Genomic DNA, 17,533 nt, shown 5'->3' with positions numbered 1-17,533 from the left:
ATGAATTCTCTAGGATGAACAATGGTCCATGAAGGTCAATACCAGACTTTGGATAAGGTGAAATGAACGAATTGGTTAGAAACAGTTTCAGTTATTCTTATAACTACTAATACAAAGTGAAGTCTTGTTTTAATTACCTAAACTGTGAGAGATCTAAAACACCGCCTGGATTTTTTGTGCATCTCCATTTACTGTATTTTTATTGTGTAGTATTGCTGGATTAAGATAGGTATTTGGATCCAGCACTGTTAATATAATTTCCATTTTTTTTTATATTAATATGAACAAACCTCTATATGAACCTGTGGCACAGCAAGAGCCCTGCCTGTAAATAGTATGGGTGTTTTGAATGTGTTTTGGTGGTGGTTGGCAGGGATGGGGTTAATTCCTGTCGCTGTCAAAAACATGTGAGAATGTGGCTGCTCCTAAATAGAATAACTGCCGATAATTGGGAGCAGCTGCATCCTATAAAAGGAGAGCCCAGGCTTCCATTAGACAGAGACTACCAGGGAGCTGGAACAAAAAGATACAGTGTTTTGATCCACTTGTAAAAGTATACAGGCTTCTGTGACTGGTAAACTGCTTAGCTGTCCGGTACAGTTTAGAACCGAAATGTTTAGTTAGCACTCCTGGTTTTGTTTATTTTGTTTTGTGTTTAAAATAAACATACAGGCCTGCCCTTTTTAAAAACCTACCTGTGCTTTTGGAGTGCTGTTCCTTTTTACACAATATGACAAGTGAAGACGGTCCTGCATGTGGCAGGCGCTCCCTGGTTTGTCACAGAATCTCAAGCAAAAACCTTTCGACAGCTAATTATTAAGTACTACATTTGTAGTAAGATGGGAATTTGTTGTTTCCAGTACTGTAAAGGGAAAAACGGGTTCCTGCTTGTTGGGAGTGTCGTATTTGAGAGCTGTTGTTGATTCATTATGAGTTTGTTATGTTTGAACAACTGTGCAGAGTGGTATCCACTTGGTACTTGTAGAGCTACAAACTCTACAATTGAGGAACATTTCGTTATTTTGGCAACTGTTAAAGAAGGGATACAGTACCTCCACATAAAGAACTCTTGTCTGTTAAAAAAAACAAACAAACAAAAAAAAAAACACCCATCCACAGGTAGCATGAAATGTCAATTACATATACAAAGGCCCTCCTAAAGCCCAGCCAAGAGTAATGTGGGCACATTTCAGTGGGTGGATGTGATTGGGTAGATTATTATCCAGACTTATAAGAGACCAATGTCCCACTTGTTTTCTTTACACATTCTCATTAACCTAATGTTTCTGCCTCTTGTGCAATACATATTTGTTCAAGATCCTCTAGTGAAATATGTATATGTTCAATATCTATATATATATATATATATATATATATATATAATATATATATATTATATAGATATATATATAAAATAATTTATTTCAACAAAGTGGTCCATTTAAAAATTTTTCCATTAGCATAGTACTTAGTCTAGTACTTACTGGCCCTAGAGTTTATGGTACAAAAAAAAAAAGTGTGTCTGGAAGCGGAGATTTAGGTAGACAGGTAAACTCACATGGATGCTGGAGTCAAACTCACAGGTGATGTGGGAAAAGACAGAGAGAGCAGGAACTGAGATGAGGATGGCTCCAATGAAATGCCGGGGGATCCAGCCAGAAATGACTTGCAGCAGGTGTTTGGTGCAGCCCATTACTTCATCCAGGTAAAATGCCATTCTGATAAGGGAGGAAAGAAAAAGAGGTCACACAAGTTTCAGAGCCGATACAGACCGTGATCATCTTCACATAGGCGTAGAGGATCAACATGTTAATACAGCTACAAGAACTGCATGGCAAACTTGTAGCAGTAATGTGATGAACTGTGTTATTCCAACCAGACCCACAAAGATGCAATGCTTTAGTGTTCTGACCTGGCTCATTAGAGAATACAACCTTCTATAATAATTATGGCCTTGCGTTTTTTCATGGCTTGTTTTTTTTAACCTGCAATTTAGTCCTACTGCCCCCAAGATGTCAATATAGCCTCCACACTAAGCCACATAATGAGCAATCATTAAAGAATTATCTCATTACATTACTTTAACCATTTAAATGGGTCATCCCTGTACTACAAAGTATGAATTAATAGATTAATGGCTAGCTGATGGCTACTGACATTTGTTTAACCCTTACATCCCTGTGGATGCATATAACAGGATTTATCACGTTTTTTTTTTTTCTAGCGTTACAACTTTCAAAATAAGTTATACCCATCAGTGTGCCGCGCACCAGGTGGATATGATGCGTGCGATCTCTCAAAGAAATGCCTTTTGAGTTTGTTGGTGCATCTATTTGTTCTAAAACAGAAAGTCTCGAGGTTTGCTTTTTCTTTAAACACATCAATTTCTAGAATGGCAATAATTGTCCCTCATAATTATACGGTGCTTTCTAATTAGCAAGAATTTTATGGGTTCATTACTTAATTATTCTTTTGATCAGTTTAGCTGGAGTGGGTACACAGACATCTGGAGGTTTAGGACTGAATGGTAGTTAAAAAAACAAGTCGTGAAGAAATGCATGGCTCTAATAACGTACAGTCACTCCTAAAAATATTATTTAGAGTCCTGGAAAAGGCCTTGTTCAATGGCTGATAAGTTCAACGCAGGGCAGTGCAGTGAACAAACATAACAGAAAAAGAGAGCATGTAGTCATTATTACACCAGTGAACCAGAAAAGCTTTAGTTTGATATACAAAAAATGGGAATATGCTCTCATTGTCGAGAAGTTACTGTCTATTGAGAGTACGTTGTCCCACAAAGGATAGCACAGACACATGAGCGTAGCGTCTCTTACCGCACTGACAGGACGAGGGAGAGCAGCTCCAGCAGAATGGCAAGCACACAGACAGCGATGGCAGCTGGAGGGGCAGCGGTGCCAGAGACCCAGGGCTTTAGGAAGCAGCCGATGGTGAGGAAGAGGAAGACAGCGGAGGACAGGAGCACGTCGATGAAGGAGCTGAAGGTTGAGCTGGCAAATGTCTTTACCGGGACTCTCTCCTTCACCTTAGTGAAACGGGAAGAGAGGTATAAACTTGGGGGTGGGTTCAATAAAAAAAAAAAAAAAAAAAAAAACATCTTCCCACATGTTTTTTCTATCTCTAGACTGATATACATTTTCTATAGAAGGGATGTAAGGGGAAGCATGGGTTTATTAAGCACAGATCTAATGTTTTTGAGTGTGTGCTGCGATGCAATAAAATGCAAAATAACTGAACCTATATAACTGATAAGACGCTTTCAAGTTCCAGGTGGACAGCGCACTGTAGATATCTGTAAAGTAAATACATTTGCTCTTAACCAAATGACTAGCCATTTATTTTTTATTGAGGCTAAATCACCATCAACAGTGTAGATCAGTGGTACTCAACTCTGACCCTTGAGATCCAGGATTTTACTCCAAGCAGGTTGTAATGTAGTTAATTGAAGCTGCTAAGAGGCAATTAACTAACTTAGGACCTGGTTGGGATAAAGACCAGGACTGGAAAAGATCTTGAGATACAGAGTTAAGCCCCACTGGTGTAGATGAACTGGAGTAATTAAATAAAAAAACATCACCAACAGGGGGCAGTGCAAGCTAAATAAATGACAAAACCTTCCCCTGCTGCAGTCTGCAGAGGCATTCAGTGATTCAACTGCAGCATTTAATCTATTACTCATACTGCTGGCCAAACATGCAGCACCACTGACAATAACATCGTCAAGATGTGAGCTGCAGGTTCACGTGCTGACATCCACGCACTTACACACATAAAACCAGGAAATCTAGCATTTCTAACACATGTATAAATACAGTACTGGATGCTATCTATGACTGGTAGTTTATTTGTTTGTACTTATGCATGCATATCTTTATACATGTGTATTTTGGAATATGTATGTATTTATATGCAGTATTCAAATTCATTTATTTAACGCATGTATTTATCTATGCATGTTTACATAAAGAGTGCGGGGCAAAACAGTACAGTTTACTGTGCTTTTACCATTCAACTTTTAAATCACTCACCTTGTGTTACATTTATAAATACCAAAGACAGTGAGAAAGACTTCTAGTCTAAATGTTTGTCACTGAATTTATTGTGGGCCACTGAAAACATACACCCTCATATACAGATTCACTCACACACACCTCCTTCTGGTAGCTGATGCGATACGTCATTTCCAGGTCCTTCTCCAGGAAGTTTAGACTCAGCTTGTTTATGGGTGGCTTGAAGAAGTAATCCTTCATCAGGCTGCACAGGGTAGGAAGGAAGGGCAGAGAAAGTGAGAGGGTGTTAGACTTGCTGTTACCAGTGCTCCATCTGCAATATGCCACGTTTATTCTGATTACATATTTCAACAGGATGCAGATCGTAGCAGATAAAAACATGTGCATGTACTGTACTAGTTCTATGTACTCCCATTTAGTTTAACTGAATGAGTTTAAAGATTAAATCGAGACTCAGTAGTGCAAGTATTGTATTCTGTGTATTCTCAGCGCTGTACTCCTTTCTTTGTCTTGTGTTTTAAACTGTAGACTTGCTGGCTGCAGGACACAGACACTAAGCACTATATATGTTGATATGTGCGGCAGACCCGTTTGACAATCAAGTAGCTCACCTGTCCTCCTTGATGACGTCAACGAAGTGTCCATCAGTCCTCTCGCGGATGTTCTTGAACCGCAGCGGGAGCAAGGCTGATTGGTCCATACTGACCCCCACCCACTTCCCTTTCTCCTTCTCCTGTAGCATCTCACATAGAGAAGTCTGACTATTGGTCAATTTGTCCTCTGGGGGAGGGCTCAGCATCCCATTTTGAGTATTCAGGCTAAGCCCTCCTGGAATAGACTAAAGAGAGAGATAGAGAAAGAAAAACAGAGGTAGAACCTGCAAAATGTGCTGTTCCTTCACAACCTCAATTTGTTTATTTATTTATTTATTTTTAATACGTAAAAATGAACGAGGGTCTTAAGATGCAAATAAGAGATCGACGACTTTAGGTTTTGTAGAAATAAGAATAAGCAATCTATGATTAACCCTATAGTCAATCAACTGTTCTGGCTTTTTCCTTCAGCAGTGTAACAAAGCAGAATACTGGTCTATAACAATTCCCATTAACAGTTTCAACCAGCCCAAGAATACTGAGCTCAGGTGGGTAGGCTGTGTTCAGTTGCTTTTATTCATTGCTACCTTTGTGTTGTTCTTGTGGTCCTCTTGGCAGCCATTCTGGACAGTACTGTCTTCAACTGGGGTGTCACAGCTCGGGACCAGCATCACACTGCACGAGGGACACGGCTCCTGAAATGAAAGAAAGAACAGTACTGATTTCATGATATTTTTGTCACTGTAGAATGGAAGATTACTTCTGGAATTCAAAAAATTTGATACTGTGGGTTAAATGAAACCAAGGCATGCAGTTTATAAGCCACCATATGTACTTGGGGAGCTTTCAATTGTGGTGTGTAAATGCAGAGATGCTGGTTAAAAAAAAAAGAAAAAACAAAAACAAACAACCACCAAATAAATCGCCCAAAAACAGACCGTCATAGGGTGTTGTGACACCATGGCAGCTGAGAATGTACTGTAACTATCCATTCAGGAAAGCGTGTGCTGAATGTCATCTATTACATTATCTGTGTATAGAGTAAAAGGGTGTTATCCACAGGTCATGTTGAGTCATGGTACACCACTTCCACAAATTATAACATGAAAGCATAAAACATGGCTGTAATTCTGTAACTAAGGTTTTAATTTGTTTTTCTGTTCCCTATCAATAGCTTACCATTTATAATTGTGTATAACTGCAGTACAATAAACAGTATGGTTTACACTTCAACACTTACTGATTGTGCCACATGATCCACATTGTTCAAGTACCAAAAAGCAAAATAAATGCTTACTGAATGCATTTTACTGGTTGATATCTCTAGTTTAGTTTAGACGTTTATTGAACGGCTTTTATGTTTTAGAAGTAAATCAAACAGACGCACGGTTAAACTTAAACCATAAACCCCTAAAGCTTTGAAGAACGGATTCAATGCACCTCAAAAGGGAAGTGACTTTAGCTAATTTATAAGAAACAAAGCTGCCCTGCCACAACAGCATATCATTCCCTGCATACAGTGCAGATGGACACTGAGTAATGGTAAGTTTTGCTGAAGTCCTGTGTGATCTGCTAGTGCAGTCTCTATCTCCTGAATGATTTTCAGCTTTATGTGACAAAGCCCCTAGCTTTCCTGAATGGCTTCTTCCGATTACAGTTCTCCCAGATGGGCACGATACTGTATTTCTTGGGCCATTCATATGGGGACGGAACATTATGTTTTTTTTTGTAAATCAATTTCCTGTTTTAATCTGCCTCTAGGCATATTTGATAAAAGCATACAGAGTAATGACATCACACAGGGGCAGATCACTCACTGCTGGGTTTACAAAGCAGTCACATTACCATGCTGCCTTTTCAGTGCACAGAACCCTACATATTATAAAAGCAAATCTGCCTCGGAGGAAGATCTGCCCCTGCGTGACATCATTAGTTTATGTGCGCTTTATCAAATCTGCCTCTGGAAACAAAATTGATGAACAAAAAACAGTATGCATGATTTTCCTGACTGATTATGTGTACACTTAACTAGGAACATTACATCCAGACAGCTAAATTATTGATTATTTGAAACTACAGGGTGGCATCACTGTATGCCACATGAAAAAAATAACTCAGACTTAATCTTCCTGTTTTTTTAATCACCATCGAAATCCCAGCCAGGGTCCCAGTAGATTAATTTATTGAGCATCATTAGGCATCAGTTCTGCTTGTTTGAACTGGTGATAGCAAGTTGCCCCCCCTGTAGCAAACCTTTAGTTCTTTTCTTTACCATTTTTACTGAAGAACTTAATGAAGTTTCCTTTCTGCAGGGGGTAGCTAATTTGACACCAATTTAGATTGCTTTGCATTCAATCCAGATAATCGCAGGATTTCATCATGTTGTGTATAAAGAGCAATGGGGTTTGGAAGCAGGTTAAATAAATAATGAAAAAAGACCTACTGTTCAAGCTCATCAATTAACATTTTCACGATGGTCTTGTTAGGATAATCAGCTCAAAGTCTCTAAATGCACGCTGACTAGCAGACACACCTTGGTTTTGTCATTCTGGCTGTTGGAGTGCGTTGCCTCTGTGGTGGTGATGGTCTCTGGAGTCTGTACCCTGAAGGCCCCGTCTCCAGACTCCGACCTAGCCAGGCCCAGCTGTGAGCAGCTGCAGGGGGACCTTTCCACCTTCCGCCCAGAGATCAGGTAGGTCTTTAGCCCTGCAATGAATAACACAGCACTGTCAGCCTTTCATCACTGCCACTGTGAGGTGCAATTCAACTTCATTTTTCAGTTACTCGCCAGGGTAAACTCAGATACTGCACGTCAGCAATGGCCTGTACCCAACAGGAAAATGAATCCCAGGTAACCTGCATGTTGAGATCTCATCACCAGAAGCACATCCAGGCTACACACATCAAGGAGGATAAAGAGGAAGAAAGGGAACTAATAAGGAGGAAGAAAAAGGAAGAATTGAATACTAATTGCTAAAAGGATTAAAGTGAAAATGAATACATATTCAGCACATAATCCATTGACATACAATATCAATAACACCCTGGAAGTTCTCAGAGTGCTGGGTATTACTGTTTAAATACACAGCTTAATCCTCCAAACAACTTTTTCTTTTGGTGCCAGAGCTAACCAACATACCCCACTGAGAGGGGTATTACAGCAGTATGTCAACGCAATTGCTCGTACAATAAAATCAAATACGAGTGACAATACATTTTCTACGACCTTCGGAGAACTGACGGGACTGGCCACTGCTCAGAGGATAAAAAGCGAACTCAAGTTTCCAGTGCAGTCATCCTGGCACCTAGCACCATTCAAGAACAATGAAAAACAACTGGGCTGGCACAAGATAGGGCACGCTAGCTTACAGACTACAACTGCTCTGTAAGTTTGACTTAGGTGACTGCAAATGCATTTCACAGAATTGAAGAGGTGGGCCATTGGCTTGGCACAGGGTGCCCTTTCCATAAAAGTGAAGCAGTGACCTGAAACTTGGAAACTGCTGCCAAAACCTCTGGTCTGGAACTGCTAAGGAGGCTTATGTCATTTTTGGGCATTAGGGCTATGTTTGCATAAAATCCCCATAGCAACAGAATAAAGATTATGTTAATTGCCGGATAATGGAGGAAAAGGGGGTGGGGGGTGCTTAGAACATCATAGAAAAATTATGAAAAATTTAGCAAATAACTGAAATACTAACTTGTACTGAAGACTTCTCAATGACTGCCTTCTTTTATTACATTGGACTGTGTCCCTGAATTATTTAAAAATAACATTTGATTCCTGGGTGAAAGGCTCCGTATTCATAGAGGAAGCCTTGCTACTAGAATTTGCAGGTTTCAGACAGAAAAGGTTTGAACTGTCCCCCTTTGCTGTACATCTACTGTTCCCGATTGTGCGGTATAAATAAACTCTGTACCTTGTGGCACAGTCTAAAGCTGCCAGTGAGTCACTTCGCATTCATTGTTTGCATGCAAGAATTAATTTAAAGTCCATCTATTGTTGTGCACTGAAAGTGTCTTGGTAAGTCTCAGGTATATCTCTGTACATGAATTCATTTGTCTCCTTGTGGAGTGTGTGTTTTAACCAAGCATCAGGGTTTTACTTGCTTAGTTTATATGCCTGTGTGGAACGAGCATGGTTATTCACAATTTACCGGTAAACCAAACACCTAATGCTAATTTCAGATAAACAACTAAGGAACTATAAACCCTTAAAAAAAAAAAAAAAATGAAACTTCTAGTGCTAATACTTAAATATATTTATAAATTAACCAACAACCATTCCAAATATCCGACAAATCACACTGACCTGGTGCCACATACAGTACAGGGGCATTAGCAGAAGACATGATCAGTGCTTCGAATGTGTCCATGCCATTGTTTTAACATGCACTGGGCAGTTCACTCCTTCTAAATGTTAATTTATTATTTAAGTGTGTCATTCTACGTTTTGGAGCTCTTATCAGTGATTGTACAGTATCTTATTTGCTTTTACTATGAACAGCTTATAAGTGTAAGTATGTCAGTCTTTAGTGCCAGCCTGTGAGTGGTAACGTCTTTTTATTTATTTTTATAATTTTGAGTGACCAATTATTATTTTCATTTATTTTTTCCCCAATCTGAAATGTCCAATTATGTTCTCCTCACAGCAGAGCCCCAACACATCACCGATGTTCTGAGGGCGTGTGAGCGTCCTCCGATCTCACAAGCCTGAAGCCAGAATCGCTTTTACTCTGAGCAATCCAGAGCAGAGGTGGGCAGGCTACCGATCCCGGAAGACAGAGATCAGCCCTGCTTCTTATCCACTCTGAATATGCTTGGTGTCTGTCCGGTAGGGTTCATTGTTGCGAGATGAGGAGAATAAGTCCCTGCCGGTTTCCCATCCCTACCCCTGAGAGCGTCAGAACCAATGTGATGCCCCCTTCGGAGTCCCCAGCAAAGTTCGGCCTCTTTGCACAGCCTGGATGTGAACCGGCACCGTCCAGACTGTACGACTCATCCTGCTCTCCCCATGGCAATGCTTTAACTGGACGAGCTACTCGGGGACCCATGTCAGTGTTTTTAGTGCAAGGCTATTTTGGCAGTGTGTCAGAACAGCACTGGTATATACTGTATATGTTTGCAAATCAGTCATCAAAAAGACCCCAGAAGAAAATATTTATTAGGCCTTGTGGCAGTGTGGCAAAAGCCCAACACTCGTGTGTGTGTGTGTGTGTGTGTGTGTTGGGTGGGGGAATATTGGGTTGGCAGGGAGGGGGTTAAATTGCTCCGTCAAAACACGTGGGAATGTGGCAGGAGCCGTGAATTGAATAAATAACAAAATTATTAATTAAGGCTCCAGCCACATGTGTATAAATAGGGTGATCACGGGTGTTAGCTGGAAAGGATTAGAGTTAATGTTGGCGAGAGGCGGAGGTACATGTTGGGTGTACTGTGTAAATATGTATATAGATAATTATCGTTGCTGTGTAGAGGAGATTGTGTCGCTGTGTTTATGTTATGAAAGCGGCAGCTCGCTCTACAACGCGGTGTTAAAATATATATATTATATATATTATATATATGTATATATATATATATATATATACACACACACACACACACACACACACACACACACACACATACACACACACATACATACACACACACACACACACACATATATGTATATATATAAAATTTATAATTAAAGTGCACAAAAGCACGTTTAAAACTGCAACTTCTGTCTCCTTCCTGGTTGAAACAGTTTGCAAGCGACACTGTCATATCACAGGCCTTTTTAAAAAAAAAAAATTAAAAATTAAAAGAAATATACATATAATTTTTTTCATGCAAAAATATGGTTTTAAAATACAGAAATATGTTATCAGTGAATGCTGTTAAAATAGTAAAACAGTATTGACCTCTCCTTGTAAAATAATGTGTGCAACGGGGCAAGGGTGTAAAGCTATTTCCATTTTGTCCATTGGGTGACAACATTCAGCAAAATGCGGGAAACAATATAGTACAGATGAGGTTGTAAAACAAACGTGTTACAGCACACAGTAAACAAATCTCACATTCTAACTGCCTGATCCTCAGCTGTATATAATATAAATCTACGTCTGTCTGAGTGTATTCTTCACTGCAGCAGCTTACTTTAGCAATGCTTGGGTCTGGTTGAGAGTGCTTGCCTGTGAAGACCTCACTGTGCATTGATGATGGCATTGCTCACTGCAAGCAAGTCACACTGCTTACCGTGTGTGTGCATCTGCATCAATTGTGCACTACGTGATTACGGTAGTGTGCACTGTGTGCCAGTATCTGCGTACATGTATTGTGAATATTAAGTGCAAGAGATTATGCTATGACTCTGCTGCATCTACCAACAGTGGTAATTAATTCAGGACTTATTCTCGCAGGCACTGTAGGAAAAACTATGGCAATCCTAGGGGAGTTGGGCTATACATTAAAATTAGTCTCACCAGGAAAGCCCAGAGTGTCACTTTGTTCCCCAGTGTACCAATCTGGAGCAGGCAGTCTGACGGTTCACATTATACCTTTAATTTCTCCCAGTGGGACTCCCATTGCCAATACCTCTGAGGCTGTGGGACAGATTGCTCGCTCTGGAAGGTGGAGTAACTGGCTGGGGAAAGTGTCCAGTAACAGCAAAGACACTGATATTATTCACCCCTCACTGATGTTTACGAAGCCCGAAAACCTGAAATCCATTATCAATAACCACAAAGAAAAAAACACAATAGAAAAGCTGAAACAAATTTGCATGATCTGCTTCCATATTAATCAATCCACTGCACCCAGCACGAACCTTATATGCCACCAAAGGTTGACAGCCCCTTTTAAGCTTAGCATAGCCAATACAGACTCCTGCCTTTACTCACAACTGCCTCTAAAGCCACGTCAAGGGGTACACATTATATCTATAGATCCTTATTTAAGCTGCTGACCCAGCAGGCAATTCTGACATTTCTCCATCAGCCAGTTGTAAAACGTGTGCCTTTCTGTAAATGCTAGTATTACTTATAAATCACTTACATGATATAAATTTCTTTCAAAGCAGATTACAATAAGTTCCCAAGCCTGAAAAACAATAACACAAAGCACACTGCCACTTTGAAATACAATTCTTTCCCCCCACAATGTATTACAACACTTAAATGACCAGCTTGTTCTGATGGTGCAAGTTAAGCCAGCAGTGCAGTGAACACGGCAAGGGCATTAAACAATGAGTTACTAAAGACATCCTAATAATCAGATTAGACTTGTGCATCATCCAGCACCTACAGAAAACATCTATACAGCACTTAACTGTGACGATACGAATCACGTCCACAAGTTACATCTCTTAGAGGGGAGTATGCCAAAAAAAAAAACATGCTACCTCAGCATGCCTGATGTACCTATAGGGCTTTCGTTGACAAATACAAACAGAACCACTGCAAAAGTTGAGTTGCTTTGAAAATTATGGGAAGCCATAATTTTTGCACTGTGTATAGACCTTCTATTTATGAACTCAGATGCATTGTGGACAGAAATTATGAAATTCAGATCAAGCCTGGTTGACAATAAGCAGAACCAACAATTGATTATGACGCCGAACATGCAGGATGACAAATTTAACATGTACATGTTGATGGAATACACAAGGTAAAATTGATCATCACACACAACACACATCTGACTAAAAGACAAAATAACTCCCTCTCTATAATGCAGTGTAGCAAAAATGAAATTAAGCTGAAGCGTCTCGTCTCCTGGAGAAAGCCGAAGCTCCTCTCGCAACAAAAAAAAGTAAATATATTAGGAAAGATAACCACGTAATAGGCCTAATATTTCTTTAGTTACAAAATGAATGCTGAATAAGATGTCTGTGTTATAAAGTGCCAGCGCAGCTTTTCTTCAGTCCAGATACTGTATCAAAAGGAACAGACAGAAACGGAAGTTAGACTGAGAAGTTGTTTATAGTTTGACCAGTACTGTATTTACTGTAGAAATATTGCACTAATCACTAGTATAGGGAATTGGGGGACATGCTGTAGGAGCCTAATATCAAATGCGCGTTACAACTGAGAGCCTTATAGCAAGGGAGCACTTTTCTCAGCCACTTACAGTTGTGTTTAGCAAACTCTGCAGGACTCCGGTCTGTGAATGATCTACTCTGTCTATGCTTCCCCAGACTCATGACCGGATTCTCCTTCTGCAGAGAACTGAGGTGTGTCACTCCTGTACACAGATGCAGAAGCACAGCTCACACAAGGCAAATGTGACAAACCACACACAGACTCTGAGGTATTATATCTGTGTTTGATTCCTTTCAGCATCTCAGTCAAGCACTGAGTGTCTAAGTGGATTCCAAATGTTGAGATCCATCTTTTTATGTGTTAGAGTTGTATTGCTCAAGATTATGATGCATCAACCTTTTCATCATCGGAGAATGTCAAATGCAGCCTCATGGGGCAAACAGTCAATTGCCTCTGATAGATGTCAAATTAAACCACAATAACTCCGCAACCCACTTCAGTCCAACGTACAGAACTTTCATTACAGGATGCATTTTTCATGGTCACTGACAACATGGTCGTTAGCAATGCTCACAAACTGGATCACTCAGGTGGCTACAGTGCTGCTGGCTCATATCTGGTCGCTGGAAAACAAGCTTTATATTCAAAGATCTCCCAGTCCCCTTTCAATCATTCCCATCTCTTTGCACTACTAATAATATATGGCAAACCTGTTGTCTCTGTCAAACATTTGAAAATAAATACAAATATTAATTAATAAATAAATAAATAAATAAACACAAAACGTTGGCATGCTTGCTGGGATCTCGCTTAGCAAGAACTTCACTCTATCTAATGAATAAATATGGTGTTTCCAGGTCAGCCAAATAAGCCCGGGACCCTGTGACATAACCCTGTTAATTAAACAGCATTAAGAATTCGATATCTGTTGGAGTACAAGATAAGAGCTACAGAGAGAGAGAGAGAGAAACTCCGAGGGAATGAGCAAGTGAGACATAAAGAGCAGGTTGCTTTGAACAGTCGCTCCTGTACAGAATTGATTTGAACAGTTATAGAAAAAAAATGCTGCTGCTTCTAAATATAAACTCAACACCACTGGTAGTAAGCTGCCTTTTTTTTTTTTTTTTTAGAATAGTATTTTTTTGGCAAAAAACCCCACAACAAACAACCTCAAGTTGGGTACTATGCCATTTAAGGGAATAAACAGATAGCAAGCAGAGATCTGGAGGTTAAACAGCGAGCTAGGGTGTCTCCTCAGAGAATAAATCTAACATATCAATTTGCATACGGCTATCACAGAGAGACCAGAACATCCACTTCAGTACCTGTATGTAAATGGACATTGGGGTTTTCATGAAAAATCACAGAGAGTAGGTATTTTGGTGCCGCTATAACAGGCACTTAAAGATGTAAGATCACATGCAGTGTACACAGTTTACATATTAAAAGGTCAGAGATTTTTTTTTCTTTTCTACAAAATATTTTAACAAAAACTGCATCAGATATAAGACAACACTTCCAGAGCTAGGACAAAGCTCTGAGATGTCACAAATAACCCCTTACTGCTGCAAGTAGTAGCTGGGAGTTCTCAATTTGGCTGACAAATTTGCTTTTACAGTTGCGTCCCAGCTTAGAGGAAATGCAAACAATACCAGCAAACACAGAATGACATTTTTAAATTGGGAGGTTTATGCAAAAAATACTTTAAATAAATACTTGCAATCGTAGTTGTCAAGGCTCAGCCATTACCGAAGACACGGTCTGAAGGGAAACGGAAGCTCTGACTAGCAATTGCGCAAATGTATAATTTGGAGAATTTGAGCATGAGGGGATGTATGCAGCCGACAGTGACAAATTAATGAGGTGCAGATTTTGCAACCGTCGGCTGGAATGAGAGTTGAAAGATACTGTCATCAAGCATTAGAAGTTTATTCCTTTTGGGGAAAATATGGCATGTTTGCTTGTATTTTGTGTTTGCATGCTAATTCTTTGTTCTATTTTAAGTGCTGCAAACTTTGCACCGGAGCAAATGCAGTTTTGGTGAATTTGCATGAATTTTAATGAACAAATCTGCTTTGCTTAGTGTTTAAATACTGAGGAGCTCCAAGCTTGTTGTATACTGGAGCCCTGCTTCAGCGCAATGGAAATGAAATACAATTCCTATCGGTTTTGTTTTTTGGGTGTGTAATTATTATGACAGCCACATAATAGCAGCAGGATTATATATATATGTATGTATTTTATCTTATTGTATTTTTATAGAGGGCATGGGCAGTATTTACTGTAAATAGACAGTTCATTAAAAATAGTGGGGGACTTGATGCACGTTACCGCTACTGCCGCTAATGGGAAATTATGGTAACTAAATTATTCTCTGTGCTAGGTCTGTTTATGTCAAAATGTTAAGAAAAGCGAATGTTTAATAAAAAAAATATGTATACAGTTAAAACATGTTTATTTTTATGTATATACATCTATTTGAGTTATTTTATTAAATGTGTAATAAAACAAAATAAAAATAAAAATGTGAAAACAAAAAATTCTAAAAAATAAATACAAATAATTTCACGGGGCTCTATGTATGATGTACAAATGAAAATTCCAACATCCTTGTAAAGTAAACAGATACAAGGACAGAAGGGGATACTGGCTTCAGTTTCTCTTCTAGAGGAGTCACTGCTCAGCTGTGTTGAGAATAAATTTAAGAGTGCTGCCGAAGCAGTTGCCCGCCTGAAACAGATCAGTCACCCCATTCTCCCAGCACTAGCCAATGCACTGCAGGGTTAGTCACATTATTCTGGTCAGTTTTACCACTGATCAGGGAGACGGGTCAGCCCAACCCAAACACATCAGACTTGCACTTAAACAAAGTCAATCTCAACAGCAGAACTTTAAGGGTATTATGATACATTATAGAAACTATAAACAATTCCCAACATTGCATATAGTTATGAATCTGCAGACCACTTACAGAATTAATTTAAATTTCTAAAAATACCAATCAGTATCAGTATCACATTATTTATTACCTTTACTGGATATTTTATGTTGCAATTAGGCCTTTGTAACATACTGTTAGTAGCACATAATTAATTTTCTAGTGCCAGTTACATATTTTAACTTTTCATCTAGCACAAATGAACCATGAAAGCCTTAGCTGTCTGAAACCTGTTCAGTTTGGCTGAACTCTTACGTGTGCTCAGGTTAGAGTCACCCATGTAGTGAGTGTTAGTATACCAGAGTAACACGGAATCATTCACACACTCCACCATGGTAATTTTGGGTTGCTGTACTGTGTGAGGATAAGATGAATTTACTCAATCCACTAGAACCCAGATTGATGTGCTGTGCTCTTTAGGGATAATGTCTATCTAGTCCAGCATGGTTTGAAGTACCCCTTCTTTGTCAATAGTATGGGCACCTTTTCGTTTCTTCTAGGATGGGGAAACGGAGAATTACTCAGGACAGGATCTACTCAGCTTTACTACTCTGCAGTACCAGCATGGTGTGTGTTTAGGGGGGGCAGAGGCATTGGTTTACTGTTCTCCTGGGTTTTTAGTTTTAGTAATGCAGGACTTTCACTGTATACTACTAGCACTAGCTGGAGTCAGTGAGCACAAGGATAACAGGGACCTACTCCATCTACAAGCACCCCAGTATGTTGAGTCTGCATCGACAAATGACTGCTGTGGATAATCGGCAGCTGCTCCAGTCCCATTTCTCCCAGCAGATGCAGCTACTAGGCTGAGTGATTGAAGGAGACCTATGATGGGGAAGGGATAAAACAGGGAAAAAGTGGTCAATAGTAAGTCTAAATACATAAATGTTCTACTGTATATATGATCTACACACTCTTTATTGCCAAAGTACTGACTATATATACCATTATATACAAATCGCATGTAAATCCCGACACTGAATGGCACCTTTGTTGATGTCAAAGTGCTCGCCATGAAAAAAAAAGAGATAAAAACAGAACATTTCTTGTTATTCACACCCTTACATTTTTTGTTTTTATTTTTATATAAACACCTGGTGAATCACGTCCACATTTAAGAGCCTAACAGCTATAGAACTTGTAAAAATCCTAAAAATAAGTTGAACTAGTAGCTGTGATATTGCAAAACAGAGCCAATTTGTTTGGCTAATGACCAAGGCCATCTAAAAACAAGAAGACCAACACTCCGGAATGTTTATTACTATACTACTAACTTGTGATTGCAGCACCTCCCAAAACAGTCAATGTAACCTGTGAAAATGCCATATTACTAATATACTGTACACCATTTTATATCAGAATATATCCCTAAGCTTTTAACTACTGTTTAAAAAAATGTTTTACATTCCTAAAAGACTAACTGATTTTTAAAACATGTTTATTGGTGCAATACTTAACTCAAACTTTCTTTACTGGGCCCTGTAAAGTAAGCAACAGCAAATCATTTTGATATAGAGTGCCTGTCACCGTCCTGTTTAATAAATTACCAGGGATGCCACACTCCACACCCGAGAGACACTGCTGTTCTGTGGGTATAAATCAAGGGTGAGGAGGTGATTGTGTACTGCTGGTTGAATCTTTGCTTCTCTGCAGTACCAGTGATAAGTGATCTGACGAAAGCAACTAATTTTTAGCAATACCGGGAATGATATCGGAAGGAAGACTACTAAACATCTGTTAAGCTACAAGATGTAAACTCTGCAAGTTGTGAAATAGGGATGCTTCATGGCTAGACCTCTCTCTTTCAGAATGCAATTTTATTAAAGGCACTGTCTGCGTTTTAACACTGAACCCAGGTGGGCTCTCAATGTGTTGCTACTCTCTTCTTAATTAACAGTTACTGCGTGGCGAGGACATTTCCAGGCAGCCTCTTATCCATTGTCCCGA

General features: G+C 39.4%; 1 protein-coding gene across 2 annotated transcripts in view; it reads right to left on the bottom strand.

Annotated features, from left to right (window-relative positions):
• Positions 1 to 17,533, bottom strand: part of LOC121300452 (adenylate cyclase type 9-like) — a 38,614-nt gene that overhangs the window by 8,089 nt on the left and 12,992 nt on the right. Inside the window, exons 2-8 of one of the 2 annotated variants that reach the window (XM_041229028.1) lie at positions 16,286 to 16,411; positions 7,155 to 7,327; positions 5,209 to 5,316; positions 4,640 to 4,866; positions 4,170 to 4,272; positions 2,835 to 3,043; positions 1,559 to 1,718 (exon numbers count right to left, since the gene is read on the bottom strand). In XM_041229028.1, coding sequence (XP_041084962.1) covers positions 1,559 to 1,718; positions 2,835 to 3,043; positions 4,170 to 4,272; positions 4,640 to 4,866; positions 5,209 to 5,316; positions 7,155 to 7,327; positions 16,286 to 16,411 — 1,106 coding nt within the window. The remainder of the gene's footprint in view (positions 1 to 1,558; positions 1,719 to 2,834; positions 3,044 to 4,169; positions 4,273 to 4,639; positions 4,867 to 5,208; positions 5,317 to 7,154; positions 7,328 to 16,285; positions 16,412 to 17,533) is intronic. The other variant, XM_041229029.1, reaches the window with a different exon arrangement.

The sequence above is a fragment of the Polyodon spathula genome, chromosome 26 (genome assembly GCF_017654505.1).
Source record: "Polyodon spathula isolate WHYD16114869_AA chromosome 26, ASM1765450v1, whole genome shotgun sequence".
Lineage (NCBI taxonomy): Eukaryota > Metazoa > Chordata > Actinopteri > Acipenseriformes > Polyodontidae > Polyodon > Polyodon spathula.
Note: the sequence above shows the minus strand (reverse complement) of the source record. Positions and strands in the feature narration are given on the sequence as shown.